The sequence below is a fragment of the Zingiber officinale genome, chromosome 2A, assembly GCF_018446385.1.
Source record: "Zingiber officinale cultivar Zhangliang chromosome 2A, Zo_v1.1, whole genome shotgun sequence".
Lineage (NCBI taxonomy): Eukaryota > Viridiplantae > Streptophyta > Magnoliopsida > Zingiberales > Zingiberaceae > Zingiber > Zingiber officinale.
In genome coordinates, this window is record NC_055988.1 from 16,933,939 (window position 1) to 16,961,919 (window position 27,981).

Consider the following 27,981-nt stretch of genomic DNA (forward strand, 5'->3'; position numbering starts at 1 on the left):
GCCACTGGAATTCCAAGTAGGAGATTCAGTCTTTCTCAAGGTTGCTCCTATGAAGGGAGTGATGAGATTTGGCAAGAAGGGCAAATTAAGTCCTCGCTTTGTAGGACCTTATCTGATTTCAGAAAGGATTGGTAAAGTAGCTTATAAGCTGGACTTACCACAGGACATGTCAGCAGTACACAATGTGTTTCATGTCTCTATGTTAAAGAAGTGTCTTCATGATCCTAGCCAAGTGATTGAACCTCAGTCAGTGCAGATCCAAGAGGATCTTAGTTATGAGAGTAGACCTACACAGATAGTGGACAGAGCAGTCAAGAGACTAAGAAATAAAGAAGTGCCACTAGTGAAGGTCGTCTGGCAGAACCAGAAGCACGAGGAAGTCACTTGGGAACGAGAGGACAGCATGAGGCAAAAATATCCAGAACTATTCTAAGTTCGAGGACGAACTTTTTATAAGGTATGGGGAATTGTAACGACCCAATTTTCCCTATTTTGAGTCCTGAATATCTTTAAAAATATTGGAAAATGCTTTTAAAATATTCTAGAGATTTTTAGGAATTTTTAGAGTATTTTTATGCAATTTTTTTAGTCCGTTTGGTATTTTTACCGAGTGGAGGAAGTTTGAAAAAAAAATAATAATAATAAGTTGAAGAAACTGGGTTTCGAACCCACAGCCTCGGGCCCAAGCAGAACCGGCCCGACCAATCGAGCTAAGCTCGTTTTGTTAACCTTATATGGAGTGAATAATATTTAAGGTATAGTATTTGATAAAATAACCCTAGGTTATAAAAAGAGGTTAAGTTAAGAGAGGAAAACCTAAAATTTTCTCTCGAAATTTCTCTTCTCTTCTCACGCGACGGCGCCGACTCCTGCTCGGGCGAAAACGCAGCACCTCCTAGGGCTCCGTTTCCGGCGGCCGGCGAGGATTTCTTTTCGGGAGTTGTTCACAGATTCGTGGTCTCCTCGTCAAGGAGAACACGCGGATAGGAAGGGATCGCCGAGACCTTCACTTCATCCAAACCCTAGAGCACTTTCCCTCCGGTTGTAAGTTCAAGAACCCAAGGTGAGTTGCTTCTCACCTGCAGTAGGAGTAGTTCCGATTCGTTTATGTTTTCTGGTTGTTTGAGTTTCCTGTGAAGCATGCTAGGGTTGCTGTTTTACTGCCGTGTACTCTAAGAAGTTAGACAAAATCCTTTTGTGAAGTTTGATCTGTAAAGAATTCTTCGATTAGACTTAACAAAGGCTTAATACTAGATTTTTGATCTCTAATCTATGAAGAACCAACTATAGTTTCTGTGGTTTCGGGTTGGTTTATAATGGTTGCTGCCATAATTGTTAAATCCGAATATGCTAGGTGGATTATGGGATCATTTTATGGTTGAGTAAGTCAGATTTGAGTTGTGCCATGTAATGGGTATAGATCAACCTTATTTGAGAGAGTCCTGTTGGTTTCTTTTAATGGCTTAATTTATTTCCTTAAGTTTAGAACCATGTTAGAACAGTTTGAAGTTAGAAGAGTAGTTAAGGAAATATTTTGCAATGAGCTAGGTTTTGGTTCCTTATATGCTTAATGTGCATGCTTAAAAGTATGATAACAGCAGCATTCTTTTAGTTGATAACTACATTAAAGCCTTAATCAGAATGCTCATGTTCCTTTACAAGTTTTATTAGTTTTGGCTTGGTTTTAATAAGCAATGAATATGAGATAGCTTGATTAAATTTTGGGCTTGTAGTTAGTTTTCTGTATTGCTGTTAGAAGTTTAAAAAAAAAGAGACCAAAGTCTTAATAGAATCCCTAATCTTTTTAAGAATTGGGATCAGTAGCATATCAAGTGCTCAAAGAAATGCCAAGGCATTTTATCAGAAGAAGTATTTAAAGTAAGATATAAAGAAAAGTATTTTATTTTTAAAAAGGGCATGTACCGGACACAAGGTCCAAGGGATGGGCTCCAAGTTGCCCTAGACATAAAGTCTAGAAGTGTCTTAATGGTTTTGGGATTAGCTACCTCAATTCTCATTAAGAAAGGCGCGCAAAGTGGTACAATGCCGGGCCCAAGTAAAGTTGAGTACTATTTTAAAGTATAAAAGTATTAAATTTGGAAACAAATAGAACAAGTTTCTTTTATCTAAATTGAAAGATTCTAACAAGATAAATTGTTGTTTCCTTTAGAGATGCATGATGTAGTTTCACTTCTATTTCATGTTGAGCATGTACCTCCTGTTTTCTTTTACGTATATGCAGTTCTTATCGGATTTTGTGAGTAGAAAGCACTCACTAAGCTTTTAGCTTATAGATGCTATTTTTCCTCCTACTGCAGATATGGATAAAAATAAAGGAAAGGCTAAAATGGCATAGAAGAAGGCGACAAGGAGACACTGGTGGTGTGTGTGTGGATGGCGGTGATGGAAGATTTGGGGACCTTGCTTTTAAATTTCTGCAAGTTAAATTATTTAGGTTTCTTCTTAAATAACTAGGAGAATTAATAAAAAAATTCAGATTCTTTATGCTCTCCCTGTTTTACTGTTTTGAAGTTGGTCAAATACTTTTGTTTTCTTGAGTTCTGGAACCATTCGGATGATTAAATGCATAGATGATGCTTGGTAAAATGCTTGGTTTTAAAATGCTCAGAAGTTCTCCTTATGCATGCTGGAAATTTTCACCTGCTGTGAGTTTTCTGCCGTGGAGAAATTTAATCTGTAGAGTTCTATATTTTTAGCCTGATTACATTACTGGACTTATTCAGATCGTTAAATGCTTTTGCTGATTACCCCTTTATACTCTGCTAGAAATGTAATCTATCATGAGGTTCGGTTTTGGATTGCATTGGTTAAACCTGGAAAAAAAAATGCCTCTGCCGAAATACTTATCTGCCTTTGGGATTCCTGTTGCATGCTGGAATTTGTTTCTGGGTTGCTGTAGTGAGGATATAAGATTAGTATTGCTATGTGCGTATTAGTATTTGACCACTTGTAGTATGCTGCCTTATGTGCTGCCAGTATTGATGCATGCTGTAGAGTATTAACATTTAAAGGTTTAAATCTGCTATGAAGTTTATTCTTGTTGAATGGAAATCTGCCTTTATTAATGAATCTGCTATTAAGTATTTAACGGAAGTAACAAGCAAGTTTCATTGCCTACATGCTACACTTGATTATGTTACACCTTTTTGCATGTTTAATTAGTAAGGAAAAAAAAAATCTTAAATGACAGCAGTTTAAAGTTCTAATAGACATGTGAATTTCTTGATATATAAATGGATAAAAGCATCTCTAGTGTTAATAGTGAGTAGCATTAGTTTTGTGAAGATAGTAGAATCGGTAGCGGTCACCCTCAGAGAAGTAGTAAGGAGGGTGGTTGTTACATTTGATTTAGATTTCTAAAAGATTATCTAGTTTGAACTTTTAGGTCTGGGTCACCTATAATTTGTTCAACTGGGTGATCTAAGCTAGTTCTTGTTGTTCTAGCATCAGTTTATGTTTGTTCATTTCATTGTGGTATATTTTGTTCAATTTCATATTCGTCAATTGGATTTTCACTTGCTCCCCCTAGATCAGTGCTAGCCCTTGTGAAATCAATTGGTTAGTATTACAGTTGAGTTGAGTTAGTTTCTTTAGTAATTTCATTGAATTTTACATTGGTTGTTTCCTTAATACTTAGGGTAGTTTTATTGTAAACTCTATATCCTCTATTGTTTAAGGAGTACCCTATAAAAATTTCATTTTATACTTTTGATGTGAATTTTTCTAAATGTTCTCTTATGTTTAGTATGTATATAGGGCATCCAAATACCTTAAAGTATTTAATGCTTGGTAATTTATTATAGTAGATTTTGAATGGAGTTTTATTATATTTTTTATTTATTGTTGTTCTATTTTGGACATAGTAGACTGTACTAATAGCTTCTACCCAAAAGTATTTTGGTAATTAATATTCATTAAGCATTGTTCTAGTGACTCTTGAAGAGTTTTATTTTTACTTTCTACTATTCCATTTTGTTGAGGTGTATAAGGACATGAGAATTCTTGATGGTACCCATTTTCTAGGTAAAATTTTGTAAACCTATGATTTTTAAATTTCCAACCGTTATCACTCCTAATTCTTTTGATTTTGAGTCTTTTTCATTTTCAACTTGTTTACAAAAGTTACTAAATATTTCAAATGTTTTGTCTTTATTTTTTAAGAATTTTGCCTAAGTAAATCTTGAGTAATCATCAATTATTACTAGACAATGTAGGTTTCCATTAATAGATTTAACCCCATGTGATTCAAATAAATCTAGATGTAATAACTCAAGTGGTGAGTTGGTTTGAATTTGATTAATTGGTTTATGAGTTAATTTGTTCTATTTTTATTGTTAACAAGCATTACAAATTGTTGAGTTTAAGTTAGGTAGTTTTAGTAGTCCTCTAACTAACCCATTTAGTTTAGTGAGGTTTCTAAAGTTAGTATGGGACATTCTTCTATACCATAACTAGGTTTCCTTTTTTTTGTGTCAGGTGACACTTATGTAAGGGCTTGGCTAGGTAAATTGTATAAATATTATTATTCCTAAGTCCTTTTAGTTTTATTGTAAGGTTTTTCATATGTTTAATCAAGCATTCATTGGATGTAAACCTAACCTTATATTCTGAGTCACACAATTGACTGACACTGAGCATGTTAAATTTAAAATTCTCAATAAGGAGTACTTTCTTAATAACGAAATTGGATTCTATCTTAATGTTACATATTCCAATTACCTTCAGTTTGTCGTTGTTTCCAAATGCTACTGTTCCTAGTCTTTTGAAGGTTAGCTTTGTGAACATTGTTTGATCGGCTATCATGTATCGGAAGCAACCACTGTCTAATATCCATTTAGATTCCTAAAATATTTAGGAGAAACAAAAAATTTAGCTTAAGTGTGAACTTATTTTAACTTGATTGATTTTATTTTAATTTGAACTTAATTTAATTTAATTTAATTTAAATTTTATCCTTATTCATCTCACCTAGTCTAAGTTTTTAGACAAAGGAATCCTATGATTTTGTGAGATTAGTTTAAGTTGAATTTTAGGGTTTGGTTTAAACTTGTGTTAAATTCAAGTTTAATTTTGGGTTCAACAAATAGACATTTTTCGGATAAACTTCTGGGCTATGGCGAGTCACCTGGACATTATTAGAATAATCATGCCTTCAAGATTTTTCAAATAATCCTATCCACTGAACTTAATAAAAAAACTTTGGTCTAACCAGCTAGGATTGGTAAGGAGTAGCTTCAGTTAGTTCCACTAAGCCAAATGCACCAAATTAAAGCTAAATCTTCCTAGACATGCATAAACAAAACTTCTCTAACGTACTATCATCCAAAACTTTTTCAGTATTATTTTTCAAGTTAAATTTTTGTCTCTATTTGATCTAATTCTACTTACCCATCTAGAAAAACTACTATTTTGGAGGTGCCAACTAATTTGGAGCCTCCCCTGAATTATTGAGTTTTTATGTTTTAGGTTTATGTTGTTTATTTTTATAGTTATAATAAACTTGATGGTAATTATTTGATTTATTTGAATTTGACTTGTCTAACTTCATTTTATTATTTGATTTATTTGATTTGATTCTTTAGTATTGAGTTAATGGATTTAGTTGGATTTGGTTTTAAATAATGAATTTCAGTTTTGGGTACATAGAATTTATTGAGCTCTACTTGCATGGTAAGGCACGCTTTCAGAATCCAAGCTTTAGTTTGTTTCTTATTTTGACTTATAAGTGATATAAATGTTTTATTTGTTGAGCTAGATTTGTATCCAAGCTTAGATTTATTATATATAGCTTTTTGGGATTTAAGAATTAAATCCAAGTTTTTAGATCTAGTGGTGAAGGTTTCTAACAATTCTTTAAGTTTGTTAATTTCATTCTTTAATATTGTATTTTCCTCACAACTTGATTTGGATTTGTACTTTCAATCTGTTCCTTAAGGTGTTGATTTTCCTCAAGGAGTGTTTCATTTTGTTTTTCATATTTAATTAATTTCTTATTTAAAAACATAATTATTCTAAAGAATTTTGAGGTTAGGATAGAAGATACCTCATTCAAACTTTCAGAAATGAGTGCAAACTCGTGACTTGATTCGTCTTCGGACTCATCGTCTTGTTCCGTCTCGCTTTCGTATTCTGGTATGGAAGTTATCAACGCGAGGTAGTCGTGATGTTCCCAATCTTTGAAGTCTGATTCTTCGGAGGACGCTTCATCCCATGTCACCTTCTCTTCTTCCTGTTGGTGCAATATCCCTAGGTCAAGGTTGACCTGGTTAACTAAGCTTGAGTTGACTCAAGCTTGAGTCTTGATGTTTGGATTTCGATATTTGACAATACATGGAGATTACAGATGTAATCGTCCGATTGGGGAGATTGTTGATACAATTTGAGGACTGACCAGTTAGTTGTGAAGAAGAGTCAAGTAGGTCAAAGGATTGACCGGATACTTGACTGATAAAGCCTTAATTGGAGGATAGGCAAAGGCAAGTCCTGGTGAGTGAAGCCAGACAGTTGGGAAATTCTAGTGAGTGAAGTCAGGTGAAAGACCTAGTGAGTGAAGCTAGGCAGTAGACCTAGTGAGTGAAGCTAGGCAGTTGGGAAATCCTAGTGAGTGAATCTAGGTGAAAGACCTAGTGAGTGAAGCTAGGCAAGTGAAAATCCCGGTGAGTGAAGTCGGGCAGTGGGAAAATCCTAGTGAGTGAAGCTAGGTGAAAGTCCTGATGAGTGAAGCCAGACAGATGGAAAGTCCTGGTGAGTGAAGCCAGACAGATGAAAAGTCCTAGTGAGTGAAGCTAGGCAGATGAAAAGACCTGGTGAGTGAATCCAGGCACATAGAGATCCTGGTGGGTCAAGGTTGACCGGACACCCGGTGCTGGGAAGCCCAAGTAGGTCAAAGGATTGATCAGATACTTGGCATGAGGAAATCCAGATGGGTCAAGGGTGACCGGACCTTTGGTGGAAGTCCAAGTAGGTCATGGAGGACCGGACATTTGGCACGAAATGGTAAGTCTAAGTGGGTCAAGGTTGACTGGACACTTGACACGAGGAGAAAAGTCCAAGTGGGTCAAAGGATTGACCGGACACTTGGTGAAGAAGTCCTAGTGGATCAAGATTGATCGGATGCTAGGCACGAGTAGTTCCAACAGGTCACGATTAACCGGATATTGGGTTTGGGAACCTTGGACTTAAGTTTAGGTAAGTCAAGGTTGGGGCAATCGATTAGCTGATCGATTGATTCAAGTCTCCCCAATCGATCAACCGATCGATTGGGATATGACCGTTGCACAGGATGCAGGTTTTAGACTGCTGGGATCGCGCTGATCTAACGTGACAATTGATTGGGAGTAAGCCCAATTGATTGGGAGCCTTAGAAGCACAAGGCATAAAGCTGTGGCAAGCCTTCATCTTCGCATCTCTTCTCCCGATTCACAGATGTTCTTCCTCGACACTCATTGCCAGTTCTTGGAAGCTCTTGGAGACAAGTGCAGGTGCACTTCTAAGGTTTATGAGGCATCAACAAGTAACAAGTGAGCAAGAAGAAGGTTTTTTATTTTTATTCTTGTATTTTTCTTCTTGCGTGTGTTGTATCTTGTTGTGTGAGTGTTGTACGAGGTTTCTCCACCTCCGGTAGTTACGTAGATGATATTTTGCTCATTGGCAACAATGTCAAAGTGTTCTCAGACGTAAGGGTATGGTTGTCCAAGCAATTTGATATGAAGGACTTGGGAGAATATGAACATATTCTTGGGATCAAAGTAATAAAGGATAGCAAGAAAAGAATATTGTGTTTATCCCAAGCTTCATACATCGATACTATCCTAGCTCGTTTTAGCATGCAAAACTCCAAGAAAGGTTTTCTACCTTTTCAGCATGGAGTACCTTTATTTAAAGAGATGTGTCTTAAAACATCAAAGGAGATAGAGGAGATGAAGGCAGTTCCTTATGCTTCGGTTGTAGGAAGCCTAATGTATGCAATGCTATATACGAGACCAGATATCTGTTTTGCCGTGAGCATGGTTAGCAGATATCAAAGTAATCCAGGACAGGGACATTGGACTACGGTAAAGTATATAGTAAAGTACCTAAGAATGACTAGAGATTATATGCTAATTTACCAGGCAGATGATTTGTTTCCTGTGGGTTACACGGATTCGAATTTTCAATCAGATAGGGACAGTAGTAAGTCAACCTCGGGGTATGTGTTTACTTTGAGAGGTAGAGCCATAATATGGAGGAGTGTTAAGTAGAAATGCGTTTCAGACTCCACCATGGAAGCTGAATATGTGGCAGCCTCTGAGGCTGTCAAAGAAGCAGTATGGCTTAGAAACTTCTTGATGGACTTAGATGTGATTCCTGGTTTGCCCAAAATTATCACAATTTATTGTGATAATAGTAGTGCAGTAGCAAACTCGAAGGAACCACGAGCCCATAAGGCAAGTAAACACATTGAGTGCAAGTACCACCTGATACGAGATATCGTAAAGCGAGGAGAAGTTGTTGTCACCAAGGTTACATCAGCAGATAACCTGGCAGATCCTTTCACTAAGGCCCTTCTGGTGAGAGCTTTTGATGGGTATGTTTAGGGAATGAGAATTAGATGTATGGCAACATATATGGCAGCATAGTCTTTTAGTATAAGTGGGAGATTATTAGGATGTATACTAAAAGTCTAGCTTTTTGTATGAACATTTATATTTTGAAATGAGTATCACTCTGGTCAAATGTTGCATGTTAATGCAATTGTCCATTTAATTTATATTATAGATAACATGATGTGTGGTGCACACAGAAGATCATGTTATCAGTTCCTTATAAATTATAAATAGTAGCTCACAACCGAGATGGATAAGGACAAACCATTAGAACGGTTGTAGTGTAATTTGGAATTAGTTTGTCTTGACAATATAATTACACTAATACACTATGTGTGTATTGAGCAAGATCATTTGTGGTTGTTCTTTTTATACTGACTACATAAAAGAATAAGACCTTTTGTTATTATGGATGTGCGTACTCTTAATCTCGATATAATAACAAACACATATACTTAGTATTGATTTCTTTAATTTATCAAAGGGTGAGATTTATTCAGCTAAATCATTAGGCCCGATAAGTTGGGAAATAATATTATTTATATGGTGTATTGTTGATTATAAAAGGAAATTGTATCCTAGTAATCTAAGTTGATGATGCCCCCTTGAGGAGCTCATAAGGATTATCATGTAAACCCTGTAGGTGGACTTAGTCCGACATGATAATAAGGTTGAGTGGTACTACTATTGGAGATAGATGTTAATTAAGTGAGTTGTCAGTAACCCATTTAATTAATGGACATACGATATTTTAAACACAGGGAGACTAATGCACTCATGATAAGAAGAAGCCCATATTGTAATATGGGATTGGTGCGGTACTTCAATAATAACTCTTTAGTGGTATGAATTATTATTGATGAACTTGAGTTGGGTATTCGGGTCGAACACAGGAAGCTCAAGTCCATTAGGAGGCCAAAACTAATTCCTCCTCTCGGTCCCTGTTGTAGCCTCTATAAAGTCTCGCATTCACCCATTTTGGTTTTGCTTCCTACCCAAGAAAGCGGTCGGCCACATCCTTGCTTGGTGCCCAAGCAATGGGCCGGTCAAGCCTTGCTTCCTACCCAAGAAAGGGGTCAGCCAAGCCTTGCTTGGGAAGGGGTTGACCAAACCAAAAGAAAAGAAAAGAAAAGGGGAGATTTTTTTTTCTCAACAGAATTAGAGATTTTTCTAAAAAGAATTACGTTGATTCTTTCTTAGAAATTTTCTAAAAAGAATTATATTAATTCTTACCTAAGAAATTTTTCTAAAAAAACTTATGTTAATTCTTTGCTAGATATTTTTCTAAAAAGAATTATGTTGATTCTTTCTTAGAAATTTTCTAAAAAGAATTATACTAATTCTTTCTTAAAAAAATTTTCTAAAAAGAATTATATTAATTCTTTTCTAGAGATTTTTTCTAAATAAAAATCTATTACTTTTTCTCTTTTTTTATTTGAGGCAAAGGGTTATAAAAGGAGAGGAAATTGTGCCATAAAAAAAACAATTCAATTAAGAATTGATAAGTTGTTCTCCACAACTAAAACCCCTCTCCTTTTCCTTAAGGTTGACGTCCCATCCTTTTCTTCTTCGTTTTCTTTCCTCTAGGGTTGGCGCCCCACTTCTTTTCTTCTTCCCTTTTCTTCCCTCTAGGGTCGGCGCTCCATCTTCTCTTGGTGGCCGGAGCTTAGAGGAAAAGGAAACGAAGAGACGAAGCACCTTGGTGGCCAATGGTTTGGAGGAGAAGAAGAAGAAGGAGGCGTTCCTTTCTTTACATCTTTTGGTAGTAGGCGGCTTGGAAACAAAAGGGGTTTGGGTGTTTTTGTCTTGGTAGATTGTCGCTCATACGACGTCTAAGAAGATGAGAGGAATACGACAGAAGATCAAGAGGTCTTTGTCTACAAATAAAAGGTACAACTAGTTATTTATTCCACAGCACAACTAGTTTTGTTTTCTTTGTATGGATCCTGAAATACCAACACAAAAGGCTAGCGATTTTGTACTTTCATTTTTGTGCTTCGATTTTATGTTTCGATATTGTGCTTTGATTGAGGTCTTTGTAGTTAAACCTAAGGTTACTGTGAGAAGTTTAAATATTCAATTCCATTGAAAGGCTTTGTCTAGGAAGTGGTGGATGATCCCATAACCAAGAAGGCCTAGTGTCTCGCCAACGACCTGGAAGCCAATCCTTGAAATAGATATTTAATCAACTTCTGTAATATGGTTTAACTTAAGAAGGACACAAGGGTTGAACTTGGAGTAAAAATGTTAAGTTTCATTTCCAATCCAAGTTTAACTTTGAAGAACGAACTTGGAGTAAAAATGTTAAGTTTCATTTTCAATCTAAGTTTAACTTCTGAAGAGCACATGGGTAGCTAGAAAAAGTTTTGTGCTTGTACAATTTTTTTTACAGGGAAAGCAGAACGGTATTCCGAGTAGCACCCAACACTTATAGTAAACCCTAGGTTTAACTACAGAGACCTCAATCGAAGCACAAGATCGCTAGCCTCTTATGTTGGTATTTCAGGATACATACAAAGAAAAACTAAACTAGTACACCGCGAAAAAAATTAACTAGTTATACCTTTCTTTGTATCTTAAAGACCTCTTGATCTTCTGCTGTATTCCTCTCCTCCTCTTGGACATTGTGTGGGCGACGATCTTCCAAGACAACACCACCCGAACCACTTATTTTCCTCCAAGATTTTCGGCCACCAAGACTCCTTCTCTTCTTCTTCTCCTCCAAGTATCTGGCCACAAGAAGATGGAGCCTCTTCTTGATGTCGCCGACCCTTGGTGAAGGAAACAAGGGGAGAAGAGAAAAAGAAGAGGGTCGGCCACAAGAGAATAGAAGAGAGTCTTAGGTTGTGTTCTCCCATAAGGCACCATCTGCCTCCCTTTTATAATCCTTGGTGAATGCAAAAAAAAGAAAATTTTAAAATTAAAACCTTCCTAGTATGTGTGGTCGGCCCTTATTTGGGCAACCAATTAAGGAAAAATTTTAAATTAAAATCTCTCTTTTAAACCATTATGGATGGCTACAAAAAAGGAAAGATTTTAAAATTAAAATATCTCTTTTAAATCTCTTTGTGGATGACTATAAAAGGAAAATTTTAAAAATTAAAATCTCTCTTTAAATCCCTTGGAGGATGGCTATAAAAGGAAAGATTTAAAAATTAAAATCTCTCTTTTAAATTCTTATGGTCGGCCCCTTGCTTGGGCACCAAGCAAGGCTTGGCCGGCCACCTCTTGGGCTCCAAGCAAAGCTTGGCCGACCCTTGCTTAGGAACCAAGCAAGGATGTGGTTGGCCCTATTACTTGGGTAAAAAGTGGACTTGGTTAGATACGAGGCTTTATACATAGAGGCTACAACAGGAACCTAGAGGAGGAATTGATTTTGGCCTCCTGAAGAGGTTGAGCTTCTTGTGTTTGACCCGAACACCCAACTCAAGTTCATCAATAATAACTCATATCACTAAAGAGTTATTATTGAACTACCGCACCAATCCCATATTACATTATGGGCTTCTTCTTATCATGAGTGTGTTAGTATCCCTGTGTTTAAGATATCAAATGTCCATTAATCAAATGAGTTACTGACAACCCACTTAATTAACATCTAGCTCCAAGAGTAGTACCACTCAACTTCATTGTCATGTCAGAACTAAGTCCACATGCAGGGTTTACATGACAATCCTTATGAGCTCCTCAAAGGGGCATCATCATCCTAATAAATAGGACACAGTTTTCTTCTATAATCAACAACACATCATATAAATAATATTATTTCCCAACTTATCGGGCCTATTGATTTAACGAATAAATCTCACCCTTTGATAAATTAAAGAAATAAATACTAAGTACATGTGCTTGTTATTATATCGGGATTAAGAGTGCGCACATCCATAATAACATAGGTTTTATTCTTTTATGCAGTCAGTATAAAAGGAACAACCTCAAATGGTCCTGCTCAATACACCCATAGTGTACTAGTGTAATTTTATAGTCAAAATTAACTAATATCAAATTACACTACAACCATTCCAATGGTTTGTCTCAATTCATCTTGGTTGTGAGCTACTATTTATAATTTATAAGGAACTGATAAAATGATCTTCTGTGTGACACCACACACCATGTTATGTACAATATAAATTAAATGGACAACTGCATTTAACTAAATGCAGACATTTGACCAATGTGATTCTCATTTCAAAATAAACATTTATACAAAAAGCTAGGCTTTTAGTATACATTCTAACAAGAGTGACATTTGCTCCTATACCTCTCACACGTCCACCATGTTTGTAAGAATTCAAGGCCTTCGTGAGAATATCTTCAAATGGTTTGGTAAAGGACATCTTACCATCCTTCTTTTGCACAATATAATCATCCTGTCATGCATCCAAATACAATAACTTTAAATATATACATATATCATATATGTACAAACAAGCAATTTATGTCTACTTTTTCTTACAATCTTATTCACTATTTGCTTCAACTCATCGCCAACAAATTCCTCTTCTTTGTTGAGTCGTCCTCTTTTCTAGAGAATGGCTCTGTTTATCTCATCGTCATCACATAAGTCACTAGACTGCATGCAAAAAACCTCATTTAGCCAACGTACTTAACACCAACTTCAACCAACCATAAGTAGGAATTTAATGTTTACTAAATACTTACTATTTCTTTAGACAAACCCGCATATCCTTTTCCAGAAAGTCGGTGAGGGTATAAGTTTACCTTGCCTCTTGCACTTTGTAGTTCACTTTTTTTCTATAAAGTGATAGATGAATTATAACCACAGTTAAATAATACACATATATCAACTAGAGTTTAAAAAGACCACATTAAAAAACTTACTATAAAGTTTTCAGACATCCGATTAATCACAAAACTACTACAATGTTCAAGTGAAATACAATGCCCTTGAGGTACCTTGTTCATAAGCTTTGGATTATTTCTATTTGGTTGGATGAATGTCCTAGTGAGGTGAGTTTTATACTGACGCCACTTTGAATTTGCAGAGCTCAAACATCCATTCCTCCATTTTGGGTCCAGTTTGTATGTCAACTACACAAACAAAAATTTTCAGTAAATAAATAAAAGAAAAGAAAAAATGCATCACATAAGAAAGTGTCATATTACTTACATTGATGGATTCCCATATCATGTTCTTAACTTCATCCGACACCTGCTTCCAAGAGTGGTAATTAATATTAACTTTTTCCCAAGCAAGGACGCCAATAAAACTCTGCAATTCAAAAACTTTTTGCCCCACTGTCTGTCCATACACATTAAATCTCATACTCTGTTTAACTCCCTGAACCCTTTGAACAACAAGCTTATTCATTTGAGTATGACCTCTCTTTGATCTTGTTGTTTGAGTCATCCCGTTTGATCCTACCTCTTGGCTATCCTCAGCACCCACATGATCTTAAGCAACAGACGTCATTTTACCTTTACCCTTATTGTCTTTTGCATTTTTTTTGTGAATTCTTATCTTGTTGAACTATCTCATCACTATGATCATGCGTTGATTTACCCTTTTTTCTAGTGGTCATAGTGTCCAAAAACCTGATCATAACAGTAGAAATTTGAAATAGTTAGCACAAGCATCAAGCATATGCAGAAATAGTTAGCACAACTATAGAGCATATCATTCAAAATCACAACAAAATAAACATTTGTATATTCAACAAAAAAACTACTAATAAACAATGAACCAAAATTTTATATGAAATATTTTAGTGTAACATTATTCAAGATCATAAACTTGATCAAGTAAATAGTCACATATATAAACCATAAATAAAGTTACCAAACTAAAAATTTTCATTATCAACCCAAATCCCATCACAATCTACACGAATACAGGGTGGTTAATTGTCATTAGTTTTGTCAATATCCATTGATGGCATCCCTTTTGTGAAGCATGGGTAGTAGATTGAAGTATCTCCCAACTTATCATCAGTGATACATTCAAAATAATCTCTATTTGGAGTTGAAAGTACAATAAACCATGTGGGATTTTAAGGGTCTTCTACATAAAATACTTACTTCGCTTGAGTGCCCAAGATAAATGGGTCAGATTTGAATCTCATTCTCTTGAGATTTACAAAGGTAAAACCATTATCATCTACTCTAATACCAGTGTTATTCTCTACCCAATTACACTTAAACATTGGAACTTGAGAATCATGGTAATTGAGCTCCCATATTTCTTGTATCATACCATAATACATCATGTCTCTTATAATTGGATTTTTATCCTTTGCACTTGCAACTCGCATTGTTTGTGCGAGCAAGATTACACTCGAGTTTTGAACAACTCGTACATTATCACGTTCTTTCATGTAATAAGTGACCCCATCAATCATATGACTAGAGTATTTTAGCACTTGCTTGCTAGGTCCATGTGCCAACAACTTCACTTTTTTTTTATAATTGATTGGAGGAAGAGGATGTTGTATTTGTAACCTATAATTCTCATAAGGGGGTTAAATTATTAAATTTATTAAAGTTAATATGTTCAAAAATAAACATGCTTTCGTATGTTCAATAATAAACATGCTAATATTTATGGTACTTACATGTTCATGGAACCAAGGAATAAAACTTTGGTGGTGCTTATCTTGTAACCACTTTACACCTTTAATAGGAAATTTTTGCTTCAAGTGTGTCATATGTTCCCTAATGAAAAAATTATAAAGAAATTAAGAGGATATTTTTCTTAACAATTTCATGAGATTATTACTAAACTAGAGCGCTTACACAATGTAAGAATCAACCTCAGCGTCATTTTCCAATACATAATGATGTAATTGTTCCCACTCCTCGTGACAACAGAAGTGCACCTTGGCACCTAACAAGGACTTAGTGAGTACTATTTCATGATATTTTGATGGAATCCCTATCATGTTCATATTATACAAAAATTCTGAGCAAAACTCTACAGCTTCAACAATATAACATTCAGTCATGCAACCTTCTAATCGATTTCTGTTCTGCACATAACCTTTCAATGTTCTCATGTATCTTTCAAATGGAAACATCTATCTATACCAAACTGGTCCACACAACTTGACCTCACACACGAGATGAACTGTTAAGTGAACCATTATATCAAAAAATGAAGGCAGAAAATACTTTTCAAGTAAACACAACGTTGTCACAATTTCTATTTGTACATTATCCAACTTTGAGACATCTATCACTTTGTTGCATAACACATTGAAGAAGAAACAAAACATTGTGATAGCATTTCTGACATGCTTGGGTAGAACACCACGGATGACAACTGAAAGTAACTGTTGCATTAAGGTATGACAGTCATGTGATTTAAGACCAACCAGTTTTAGGTCCTTCATTGAGACAATATTTTTAATATTAGAGGAGTAACCCATGGGAACCTTAATTCCGAACAATGAATTACAAAGTTTTCTTTTCTCATCCTTGCTTAATGTATAACATGCTGGGGCAAAAATGTCCTCTTCTCCCCTTTTTTAGTGCTAATTCTCTCCTAATTTTCATCTCCACTACGTTGTTTCTTGCTGCAATTTCATCTTTTGTTTTTCCTTGCATGTCAAGTAATGTACCAATTAGACTTTCGCACATGTTTTTCTCTATGTACATTACATCAAGAATATGTCGAACATGCAGATCTTTCCAATACTCAAGTTCAAAGAATATCGATTTCTTTTTCCAGTAGGAATTACCATCATTTTTCTTTGATTGAATATTTGCTCTCATTTTTCCCCATTGGCATGTAATTCCTTCAACCTTTTTTAAAACTTCATCGCCGCTTAGTGATTTTGGGGTTGTAATAAAGTCTTGTGTCCCATCAAATGCCTTATTCTGCCTTCGATAAGGATGATCTCCACAAAGAAATCGTCTATGGCCTGTAAATGATATTTTTTTTTACTATGTTTCAACCTTTTGCATAAGTTTTCTCAGCACAAATAGGACATGCTTAATATCGTTTTACAGTGCATCCTGATAGGTTTCCATATGCTAGAAAATCATTAATTGTCCACAATAGGACAGCTCTAAGCAAGAATCTTTCTTCTCAGTGTGCATCATATGCTTCAACACCAACTTCCCATAATTCTTTTAAATCATCAATCAAAGGTGCCAAGTACACATCAATGGCATTTCCCAATAGTTTAGGACCAGAAATCAACAACATGAGCATCATATATTTTCTCTTCAAACACAACCATAGAGAAAGATTATAGGTGATCATTATAACTGGCCAATAACTATATGTAGAAGTCATCAAATTATGAGGATTGATCCCATCAACTGTTATGGCCAATCTTAGATTTCTCATCTGAGAAGCAAAATCTGGCCAATTATGATCCACAAGTCTCCAACAAGGTGCATCAGCTAGATGTCGTATATAGGCATCACATACTCTTTTATCAGCATGCCAAGTTAACTCCTTAGATATTTCCTTACTCTGAAACATTCTTTGAAATCTAGGAAAAGGAGGGCAATACCATAAAATCTTTGCAGGGACTCCTTCAATTATCCTAAAATTCTTGGCCAACTTCCACCTTGACATCTCACAAATAGGACAATCGGTAAAATCCTCATACTCCTTCCAATATAGAACACAATCATTAGGACAAACATGTATTTTCTTATAAGTCATCCCCATCGCACAAAAGCTTTTCTTTGCATCATATAAAAATAAAGGCAATTCATTGTCACTAGGAAGCATTTCTCCAAATAAGACAAGTAGTTCAGTAAAACTATTATCACTCCAGCTGTATTTCGCCTTCAAGTTATATAACTGCACAATTGCATATAGCTTTGTAAATTTAGTACACCTAGGATATAGATGTTTCTCAGCATCCTCAAGTAATTTTATAAATTGATCTGGATTCTCTGAACTTTCATATGCAGCATGTACCATATCTATAGGTTTATTAGCAGCAAAATAGTTTTCACATTCTCTAGCTACATCATTCTCTTTATTTAAATCCCCTAATACAGGTTCTTCCCTATGCCATATCCGTTTTTTGTATGTTAAGTCTATACCATTGCAGTACACATATGCCCTTATGCTGTTAATATTATTGTTCCATAGATTACCACATTTTGTACAAGGACAAAGTATACTCATAAGATTAGCAACATGTTGCAACATAAATTGTAAAAAAAAACTCTAGTCCAAGTTCAAACTCATGTGATAATCTGTTCTTTGACATCTATGCTTTATTCGTTTTGTTGTACTAATGAATCAAAAATCAATCAAAATATCTAGACAATTACAACAATGAGCCATATTACATACTATTTCATATTGCCAGAATCAACAATTAACTTAGTATGACAAACAAAATTTGTACTTCATCATTATACCAATAAATAAATTTATCAATCATTCATGAATTATCAACAAAAGGCCCTATTTGAAACTATTCACATGCGTTCAAAAACTCTAAAATCATAAATATTAAAAAATTTTGGGAATTTGGTGATCAAGCATTCTTATGCTTGTAGATCGGAAGATCACATGATATGCTTATAAAATATAGTGGTCTATTAATTAACATGGTCATGAATCGATTTAACAAGAAGGTCAAAAGAAAATACTCACTTAATGATCCAAGCCTTTAAGTTGTATATGTAGCTTGTCTAAGAAGCCCAACACACAAATCCGGTAGAAACAACAACAAAAAAGAGGTAAATTTATAAGCCAGAAGACATGGTAGACAATAGCATGTTACAAGACAAGTTCACAACATAAGCATGTTATAAATTTTAAGATGCTATGTATAGTTATAGAATGGAAACAAAAGCATGTTATAAATTTCAAGATAAATTGCATGTAAGACAATAAAGATATCATGCCTATATAAAAGGAAAAATATTGGTAGTATCCACTTGATCCTGGTGGCTAATTCTTGAATTAAAAGAGCACAAAGAAAAGTGTCAAATTTTCTATATTTAAGCAATTGATTTACTCTGCAAATGAAAATACCATTATTGAATACCCAAATGGGGGATGCACCAATGTCCTCAGCAAGCTACAATAAACCATCAAGATAATAAGATAAGAACCTTAGGTGAATTATGGAATTTATTTCCTTTATATTGTAACTTCTAGTTGACCATCAAGAAATATCTTTAGCTTATGCTTCGTACAAACTAGCGGTGATAAACGTCTCAGGAACTCATATTTTTTATTAACACTAGGAATGCTTACAAAATCTCGACCATAAAATAGAATAGCATTAGTAATGAAATCTGAAGTTTTATTCACATCGTGAAAGTTTTCTATAACTCAACAAGGGTTCTGAGAATGACAAGAGAAGCAAACAACCAAATGCATGTCAGGCCCTAGGAAAGATGGACAACCCAAGTCAGAAAGTTTGCATCTTTAGGACTCAAGACATAGCAAGAAAACAAAATCCAAGTTAGAAAATCAAGAGAGAAAGCCACCTTTTGCAAGTCAATGCAGAAGCTAAGAAGTAAATGCAGTCAATATTCTTCTTTAGCGCTTCCTCCTCTGACGTCACATGCCAAATCCCTTTTCTCCCTCCATTAGACTTGATACTCTAATTCCCTCCCCTTACCAGAGAACAAGCACTGACGGATCGCAGCCTCCTCACCGTCAATCAAAGTTGAGGTGACAAAGACAAAACCTCAAACGGAAAATATAAATACAAAATTTAGCAACGAACCGAGGGGTTGAAGAACAGAGAAAGGATCAAGCAAACCAAAGGGGCCAGTCGAGACTAGGGTTGTGGTTGGGTTTGAGGATGCAAAGTGTGAGAGCGTCGAAAAGAGGGAAGAAAGGGCTTATGGGGTGGCGAAGGTTTCGGCGAAGTAGCTTTCTGAGCGACGAAGGTTTCAACGAAAACTCCTCGAGCAACTAAGGTTTCGACGGAGTGGGTTTGGTGTGAAAGCCACAATATAAGTTTAGGTTGGGAGAGAAGAGTAATGTTGAAAATTTTTTCTAAGTATAGGTGGAAAAAATTAATTGATTTTTGTTAATTAACATCAATTTTAACATTTTTTAGTATACGATGTTGTTGATAGGACAAGGAAGCGCTCATAGACACTGAGTTTTAAAAACCACTATTAAAATCAATATCTTTTATCAATAAAAGGGTGCTCATATACATTGGCTAAAAAAATCGGTGTCTATGAGCGAAAATATACGCTCATAGACACTAATTTTTGAAAAATCAATTTAAAATACTCAAAGATATCGAAAATTACTTAAAATTATTATTGTTCCACCGGTGTCTATGAGCTTTTTTCTTGTAGTGTAGTTTAGGAAGTCTGATTCAACTAAGAAGGAACCCATTAAAATCATAGTGCAAGAAATTGATCTAAGTTTCACAACATGTTCATGAGGTCCTTGGGTTACCTTCCACTATGCTAGTTAAGGGTAGTTCTTAGGGATATTTGATAGCAAGTTATAATGACACAAAACTTTGGTTTTCAATACTTTATGACATTTTGTCAAGATTATTACTCTTAAGTCTTTAACAAAATCAAATACGTCAAGAGAATGATATTTTTGGACATGTGTTTTTGAGAATTCTAATCCTTCATACACAGAACTATAACTTGGATAAGTATGATGTAATTAGCATAATAGAGACTGACATATAGGTCATGCCATGAACCAAGTAGGTATAAGATGATTATAAGGAACAGACATACTAATAATTGTAGCTACAGAAGGGTTCAGAAGATGTAAAGAAATTAATTGTGATTTTTCAGTCAATTAAGGATCACGATGTAATACTAGATGTCACTCATGATCGATTCATAATTAATAGTTAATTATTAATGACCAACATAACAGGAAACATATTGGGTCACACATACTTAGAGACCTAAGAGTGAGTTGAGAATAAGATTCTCAAAGAGAGAAAAAGATTAAGTTTAGTTAGACCAAACAAAGGGCAAATATGGAAAGTATTTATCACCATGGAAGGGATAATGGGGCATGCCTCTTGTAAGCAAATTGGACCTACTCATGAAACATGAGTTTGGTTTTGGTTCACACCTCTTGTAGGTGGATTAAGCCAATACATACGATGTAGGCTTAGGTTTAGGCTTGGGCTTGGGTTATGACGAGTTCCCCAAATTTTAATGAAGAGTTTTATAAATATGGCTTCATAGAACAAGAGGATTAAGATTGTCTTAAGGGTTTTGTTCCTATTATTTTGGTTTGTGTCACTCCCTCCCAAGGAGTTACCGCCACCCTCTCCACAAAATAGTTGCCGCCTTTGTAAGCTCTTGCCAAAGCTTTAGCCAGACCTTTCCTTGGTGTCATCTTGTTCCAAGAGCCAACCAAAGGTTAGCCGACCTTCCCTATTCATTTGTTCATTCAAACAAAAGGTGATCGGACCTCCTTTTGGTGCCGCCGAGATGCAATTGTCGTCGGGCACCAAATTGAGCTCTAGGTTTTTTTCCTCTCTCACGTTGTCTCCTTTGGCTAGTACCAAATGGAGAGAAACAACTTGTGGCTTATTAAGTCATCTTGAAGACAACTCAGCATGGATATTGATAAAGGCAAATCTTGCGAGGTTTACTAGTTGATGCTATTTTTGTTAAACGCCATATGACAGGTATAATTTATAAACAAAGTTTTAATCTATGGTTATATCTTGCACATGTGTGTGTTTGTAGATGTGTGTTGTAATAATTTAGAAACTTATTTTGTTTTTGCTGTATGTTTTTCAAAAACATGTTTACACATGCATAGATTCACACGTAGAAAATCCAACATAGATAGTAAACTGCAAGAAGCTTGATAGTTGGTCTTGAAAACAGGTGATATAATCAGGAGCGACTCATGTGGTCAATGCTCCGGTATTGGAATCTTGATCCTATGATTTGTTGGGATACCGTAGGATTGCCGGAGTTGCGCTTCGATGCCATTGGTGTACACGGTTCAGTGGATCTCATACCATCGATTTGAGGGATTGACAATGGCCATTGAGTTGCAAGGAAAGACATGGATGGTAGAGAAAGGATCAAAAAGTAGAAGGGAAAAGAACAACGAATTCACTATATTACTAAACTCAAAGAATGTGTAGGCGAAGATAAAGATGCTAAAGACGAAGGGAAGCAAATGAATGCAGCGTTGCTTTCAGATGACCTAATATGCCCTAGTGACAACACAGTAGAATTATCGTATTGGTTCACTAAATCATTGGATGAAAAGTTGAGATCTCTTCGAAGCCGTCAGATCGCTTGGCTGGATAATCGCGATCAAGACACAATCTCTGCCAATAAACATAGCAATAGCAATTCATGAGACAACACATCAATCTTAAAGATGGTTCAAACATTGTCATCAGATGTAAAGGTTATGAAGGCACCAACGCATCCCCGCCATCGAATATAGAGTTGAGTCAGCAACAACATCATCTCATGTCATTACATTTAATGCGGTAAAGTGTTCTCACTACCTGAGGAGGATACCGCATGCTGCCCATTAATGTAGCAGTTTAGGGTGCCAATTATCAGCATGATACATGAGCTCGCATATCTTGTCCTTCGCATGTGAAGTTTTCTCTTCCCAATGACCTACATTCAACTAGTTGTTCTTGTGAAATTCGACCACCTCAATTCAACATTCTGAGAAGATAATCTCAAAGAGCGAGTGACAACTCATTACAGTATAGTTAATCAGACTAGACCTCTTTCAACTAGACTTGAAGGGGAGGTCTGTTATTTGCCGATTTTTTACAGCCCCCAAATGTCCCATGGGATAAGAGTCAGTCAAATTCAAGATGAGGTGGAAACACATGGGGAGCAAGACTTATCTTAGGGGGGACTCAAATCTAACCCACCTGGACCTATGCACCCATTCCTAAAAAACTCAAAGTTTGATTAAACGCTAATTTAACATCTCAGTCTCAGATTCCAATATCCTAGCTCAGGTTAAGTTGTCGATATCCTCCATGACTCTATCTCAATCTTAGATCCTAGCATCCTAGCCCGACTTCAGTTGTCAATATCCTCCATGACTCTATCTCGGTCTTAGATTCTAGTATCCTGGGTCGACCTCAGCTGCTGACATCCTCCATGACACTTTCTTGGTCTCAAATCTCAGCATCCTGGCTCGGCTTCAACTACCAACATCCTTTATGACTCTATCTCAATCTTGGATCCCATCATCCTGGCCTGGCCTCAGCTGCCAATATCCTCCGTGACTCTATCTTAGTCTCAGATCCCAACATCCTGGCTCAGCCTCAGCTATCAACATCCTCCATGACTCTATCTCGATCTTAGATCCCAGCATCTTGGCTCAGCTTCAGCTACTAATATTCTCCATGACTCTATCTCGGTCTCAGATCCTAGTATCTTGGCTCGACTTTAGCGACCAACATCCTCTATGACTCTATCTCAATCTCAGATCTCAGCATTCTAGCTCGGCCTCAACTGCCGACATCCTTCATAATCCTATCTCAGTCTAAGATCCCGACATCCTCCATGATTCTGTCTCATTATCAGATCCCGCATCCTGGCTCGATTTCAATTGCCAACATCCTCCGTGATTTTATCTCATTCTCAAATTTTGACATCATCTAGTTGGTTCAGCTTCAGCTACTGACATCCTCCATGACTCTATCTCAGTCTCAGATCCTAACATCTTGGCTTAACCTTAGCTACTGATATCTTCCATGACTCTATCTCGGTCTTAAATCCTAGCATCCTAGCTTGGCTTCATCTACCGACATCCTCCATGACTCTATCTCAATCTCAAATCCCAACATCCTAGTTTAACCTCAACTATCAACATCCTCAATGACTTTATCTTAATCTTAGATCTCAGCATTCTGGATTCGTCTTAGTTGCCGACATTTTCTATGATTTTATCTCAGTTTTAGATCCCAGTATCTTCCATGATTCTGTCTCATTCTCAGATCTCGGTATCCTAGCTCGACCTCAGTTACCGACATCCTTTGTGATTTTATCTCATTCTCAGATTTTGACATCATCGAGTTGCTCAACCTTAGTCACCTACACTGCCCCTAACTCAACCTTGGGTCCTAGCTTCATCTCCTCGTCTCCTCATCTTCATATCTAGTCTACATCGCGCATTCACGCATGGTTTGCTTAAAGCACATGAAGAGCAGTGCAACCCCTCATCACTAGGATCATTCCTCCTCGAATATTTTAAGGCACGTAGCGTTGGTTGAATGGAAAAGTAATTACTAGGTTACCAAAATTGGTCTCCTAGATTCTCACCTATGAACACATGTCGCTTTGTGAAAGGAAGGGCAGCTAACAATTGTGAGATTTGGTTCGCTTGTCAGCTGATACGAGGACAATGGCCAGGGAACATACAGCGTGGAGGTGTTCTCTTAACAACTATGTAAACACTCACGAATGTAATAACAAGGGGATTCCATTCATTCAAAACCATAGACCAAGTTTTCTCCATCTTTTTCTTCTTGCATATCACCTCAAGTAAATCTTAACTTGAGTATCGGAGTGACTCCGAGATCTGTCCCATGATCAGTCTGACCCTATTGTGGAGTACATTTCAGACTTGTTCATCTCAATCATCAGCGGTCTTTGGAGAAAGTGGACGTTAGCAAGTTCATTTACCAATAGCTGCACCCTTTGTGGTATTTGATCGGAACACTAACGAAAAAGATTTTTAAGATCATGACTCGAGTGATCTCTACAACTCCACTTGATAAGTTATTGAGCTGAATAGTAATATTCTAATCAACTTGGAAAATCCATCCAGATCGAGTCAGTATACTCATCCTAACAATGAGTTCTTAATTATTTCTTCCAAAGAAGTCAACGGCGTACAAAGAGACTGAAGAATTATGATAACTGAGCATCAAGTCAACGAATAGAGTAAAATTAAGCAACTTGGATCATCCAAATTCCAACATAAAATTGATTGATTCCTTTGTGCTCTGCTCTGCATTATAGTGAAATGATTAAGCTGCCTTGTCCTGGTTTTGCTTCCCCTCCCCGTGCCTTTCCTTCTTGGAGGTGACGATGCCGTCGGTGCCGGCGAGCAAACCGTACTTGTCCTTCCTGGTGTAGATGGTGCACTCGAAGCCAAGGGTGACGGCGAGCACCCGCTGAACGTAGTTGGCGACGTCGATGGGTGACTTGCCGCCGGCGCAGGTGACCTCCCTCGGCAGCTGGTTCAAGAACGTAATCTCGTACACCGGCCGCGGGTTCATGAAGAAGAAGTAAGGGTCGAAGAGCTTCCACCCCCTGGCGCTGGTGCCGTGGAACATGCTCTGCTTCGTGTTGATGGCGACGGGGACGATGCGGTCGGTGAGCTCCGCGAAGAGGGCGGAGAAGCGAAGCAGGAAGGGCTCGCGGCAGGTGGTGCCCTCGGGACAGATCACCAGGTCGCCCTCCTCCAGCAGCCGCCGGATGTGGGCGGCGTCCTTGTCGCGCTCCCGCGTCAGCGCCACGGCCTTGATTGGCGAGATCAACTCCGAGAACTTGCTGATGCTGTAGGTGACGCAGCTGATCTTGCGTCGAAGAGCGACGGCGGTGACCACCGGATCCAGCACCGTGCGGTGGTTGCAGACGAAAAGCACGCCCGGGTGGCCCTTCTTGGGCGGCGGCGGCGGCGTGCCCTTCACCACCAGCTTGATGCCCATGAGGCGGTAGTTGTGGAAGACGATGCGCTCGGGGAGTGGAAGGTTGATGTAGACGCGGAGGAGGGAGAGGAAGAAGCCAAACGGAATCCACAGTAAGGTGAGCAGGGCCACCATTGGCGCCGGCTTCTGGACGAACCGGCCGTCGTGGAGGATCACCCGGTTCAACAGCTGGTTCTTCGGAACCGGTTTGAGTTTGCTGTGCGGCACCATGTAGGCTTCCTGAACCGTAACAAACCGCCCAATTCAAATTTAGGAATTGAACCGTACTAATGATACGAGTTTTATCGATTTAATTAAATATATATTGGATTTTATTAATATAATTGTTTTCTTATTTAATTATTTGGATAATTTGTGAGGAATAATTTTGATCGAACCTTGCAAATGGACATGAAATCGTGGTCGGTCTCGCGGTCGCCCATGCCCACGTCCGGCGGGGCCGCTCCGAACTCTCTCTCCACCGCCTTCCTCTTGAGGTCTCCGATGAGCACGCCGGGGTTCTTAACGAAGCCGGTGGCGCGGCCGGACTTGGTGACCTCCAGCTCCGTTCCCAGTACGGCGTCGGCCCCGAGGAACCCCCGCACGAAGGGCTCCACCATGACTGTGGGGTTGGCGGTGACGACGCAGCGCCGGCCGCCGCAGGCGTTGAAGACGCGCCAAGTCTCCGGGTGCACGTCGTCGGCGTAGAAGCGGGGGAGCACGGAGCGGGCCACCATCTCGATGTCGCGGAGCCTGAGGCGGGCGACGGCGATGAAGACGAGCGTCTTGATGGCGAGCGACTCGGAGAGGAAGATATAAGTGAGGTAGACGAACGGCACGGAGAGAAGGAGGAGGACGCCGCGGAGCATGCTGCCGGCCTCCACCGCCACCAGCATGAAGTACGGGAAGGCGCTCCGCGAGAGCAGGAGCGTGCCGTCGAGGTCGGCCGCGACGGAGTGCGCGGAGCGCCCGCGCAAGCCGCATTGCTCGACGCCCTTGAAGCGAGACGACCCCATCGCGACTGATCTCTCCGGCACCGGTAGTAATGGACTTGATGGTGGCGAGAAGAGGAGTTTATAGAGTGGCGATCGATGTAATGAATTGAACGACGACCTCTATCTCTTTGTTTTCTTCTTCTGACGTACGGTGGCTTCAGTGCGCAGGAATTGAATTGTGCCTTGAGATCACCGGCCGATCGCATCCCACTAATTTAACACTCTCGTCCCCACGGTGCAGTGTGGAATATCTCTTGCATGTGCTGTGATAAAGAAGCCGGCCCGTGATTTATCTCATTTTTGAGATAGTGAGGGCCATCCTTCTCGAGCCTGTGATCCATCTCCTTTTTCAGATTGTGAGGGCTATCCTTCTAAACCGAGATGAGGATTTCATCCTTTTTAATGCCAACACTGTCCCTTCAATCCAACCGATTCAACTATAGCAAAGTAGCAAAGTACTCCGGTGATTTACATTCCTATATTTTGTTACAGGACTGATATACTAAATCATTTGAGATGAACAATGATCATGTTCAAAAGTTGAGTAAATGAGCAGCCAGTGAGGTGGCATGAGTGTTAACGGAGAAAAGACTTTGAGTTGGGAGATACAAACCTTGAGCCGGAAGCTATGGATACGCACACCACAAACAAAGCAAACAGAGACATTGGAATGAAAACCAGGGAGGGCGTCGCTAACACAGGCACTCCGAAGCTCAAGTCGGAACTGTAGCGAAGCGAAAATGGAGAAAATGATGAACAGTAGAATAGTAGTATGGATGTGTGTGCGCATGTATATGTACCTGGCTAACATAAATGACCTCTTTTATACCACTTCTTATAATCTCTGCAAGAATGAGGCAATAGAGAATGTCTAACGTTAGAATATAATGTATGACAACCTTTATATGCCAGTAATGAAATATTCTCTAGTAAATAGTTGTTACTTTATGATAAGTTGTTACGATTTTATGACAATATTGTCTCCTAGAGGGGATCCGATCTGTCTGAAGCCAATCAAGTTTAAGCTGAGAACCATACCAGTGTGCAGAGTTGGAAGCTAAGTCCTGTACGCTCGACCGACTCTGTGTTAGTCCGAGTTTATGTTGGAAGTCTTACTCATGAGAAGTGGGGAGTTGAGCACCGTAGGTCCGGCTGACTCTATGTTCGCCCGGATTTATGCTACAAGCCCTATTCATAAAGAGTGATAATCTGAGTCTCGTAGATTCGACTGACTCTGTGACCATTTAGATTTATACTGGGAGCCTTATTTCTGAGAGGTGGTTCAGTAAGATGCGTACACTTTGATTTTGACTATTATCTCATCTTGATTTTGATAGTGACATCATCTTGATCCCATATTACTCTTAGGGTGCGTTGTTCAAGTCATCATGTATAACTTTGGTTATGTGATTACCAGATAATCACATAACCAAGGTTATGAGAAATACAACATAACCAAATGTTGTTTGGTTCAACCTAGGTAATGCAACAAAAACTTGTTTGTTTGAAGGTTTTAATGAATACCCTAGTTTAATATTTTACCGTATTACCCTCAATTACAAAACCAACTATACATAATAATAATAATAATAATATTATTTATTTATTTTTTAATGTTTTTTACTTTTTTTTCCTATATATTTTTTTACTTTTTTATGTGTTTTTTTATTTTTTTAATGTTTTTATATTTTTATATTATTTATATTTATATTTTTTAATTTTTTTTACATTTTTTAATTTTAATTTTTATTTATTTATTTTATTTTTATTTTTTTTTATTTTTAAAATTTTAAA

The 27,981-nt window shown here is 37.6% G+C and overlaps 2 protein-coding genes and 1 long non-coding RNA gene across 8 annotated transcripts; 1 reads left to right on the forward strand and 2 right to left on the reverse strand.

Annotated features, from left to right (window-relative positions):
- The first annotated feature begins 2,370 nt into the window (after positions 1-2,370).
- On the forward strand, positions 2,371-9,913 carry LOC122040849. Its single transcript, XR_006128734.1, has 3 exons — positions 2,371-2,535; positions 6,387-6,389; positions 9,899-9,913. It is a non-coding gene; the product is annotated as an uncharacterized LOC122040849 (long non-coding RNA).
- A 3,008-nt stretch (positions 9,914-12,921) lies between these two features.
- On the reverse strand, positions 12,922-19,513 carry LOC122040846. Of its 6 annotated transcripts, none has more exons than XR_006128733.1 (6): positions 19,041-19,513; positions 13,741-14,165; positions 13,527-13,661; positions 13,272-13,364; positions 13,066-13,182; positions 12,922-12,979 (listed from the first exon to the last, which is right to left on the reverse strand). XR_006128733.1 is itself a non-coding variant. In XM_042600304.1 (6 exons), the coding sequence occupies exons 3-6, from the start codon at positions 13,978-13,980 to the stop codon at positions 13,135-13,137; spliced, it is 516 nt and encodes a 171-aa protein (XP_042456238.1). In that variant the 5' UTR covers positions 13,981-14,165; positions 19,041-19,187; positions 19,283-19,513; the 3' UTR covers positions 12,996-13,134. The 6 variants fall into 6 exon arrangements, 5 of the variants coding, with proteins under 5 accessions (XP_042456238.1, XP_042456239.1, XP_042456236.1 ...); XM_042600304.1 differs by lacking the exon at positions 12,922-12,979 and having other exon boundaries at positions 12,996-13,182; positions 19,041-19,187; positions 19,283-19,513; XM_042600305.1 differs by lacking the exon at positions 12,922-12,979 and adding an exon at positions 18,196-18,233 and having other exon boundaries at positions 12,996-13,182.
- Positions 19,514-24,342: 4,829 nt separating this feature from the next.
- On the reverse strand, positions 24,343-26,483 carry LOC122040850 (glycerol-3-phosphate 2-O-acyltransferase 6-like). The gene is made up of 2 exons (XM_042600307.1): positions 25,591-26,483; positions 24,343-25,432 (listed from the first exon to the last, which is right to left on the reverse strand). Exons 1-2 carry the CDS (start codon positions 26,206-26,208, stop codon positions 24,530-24,532), a joined length of 1,521 nt encoding a protein of 506 aa, XP_042456241.1. The 5' UTR covers positions 26,209-26,483; the 3' UTR covers positions 24,343-24,529.
- Between the last annotated feature and the right edge of the window lie 1,498 nt (positions 26,484-27,981).

Coding starts and splice junctions, on each gene's coding strand:
- LOC122040846 (XM_042600304.1), bottom strand. CDS start 13,980: ATGACTCAAACAACAAGATCAAAGAGAGGTCATACTCAAATGAATAAG. Junction 13,662..13,740: donor TGATATGGGAATCCATCAAT/GTAAGTAATATG, acceptor TTGTTTGTGTAG/TTGACATACAAACTGGACCC. Junction 13,183..13,271: donor CGGGTTTGTCTAAAGAAATA/GTAAGTATTTAG, acceptor TTTTGCATGCAG/TCTAGTGACTTATGTGATGA.
- LOC122040850 (XM_042600307.1), bottom strand. CDS start 26,208: ATGGGGTCGTCTCGCTTCAAGGGCGTCGAGCAATGCGGCTTGCGCGGG. Junction 25,433..25,590: donor ATTTCATGTCCATTTGCAAG/GTTCGATCAAAA, acceptor GTTACGGTTCAG/GAAGCCTACATGGTGCCGCA.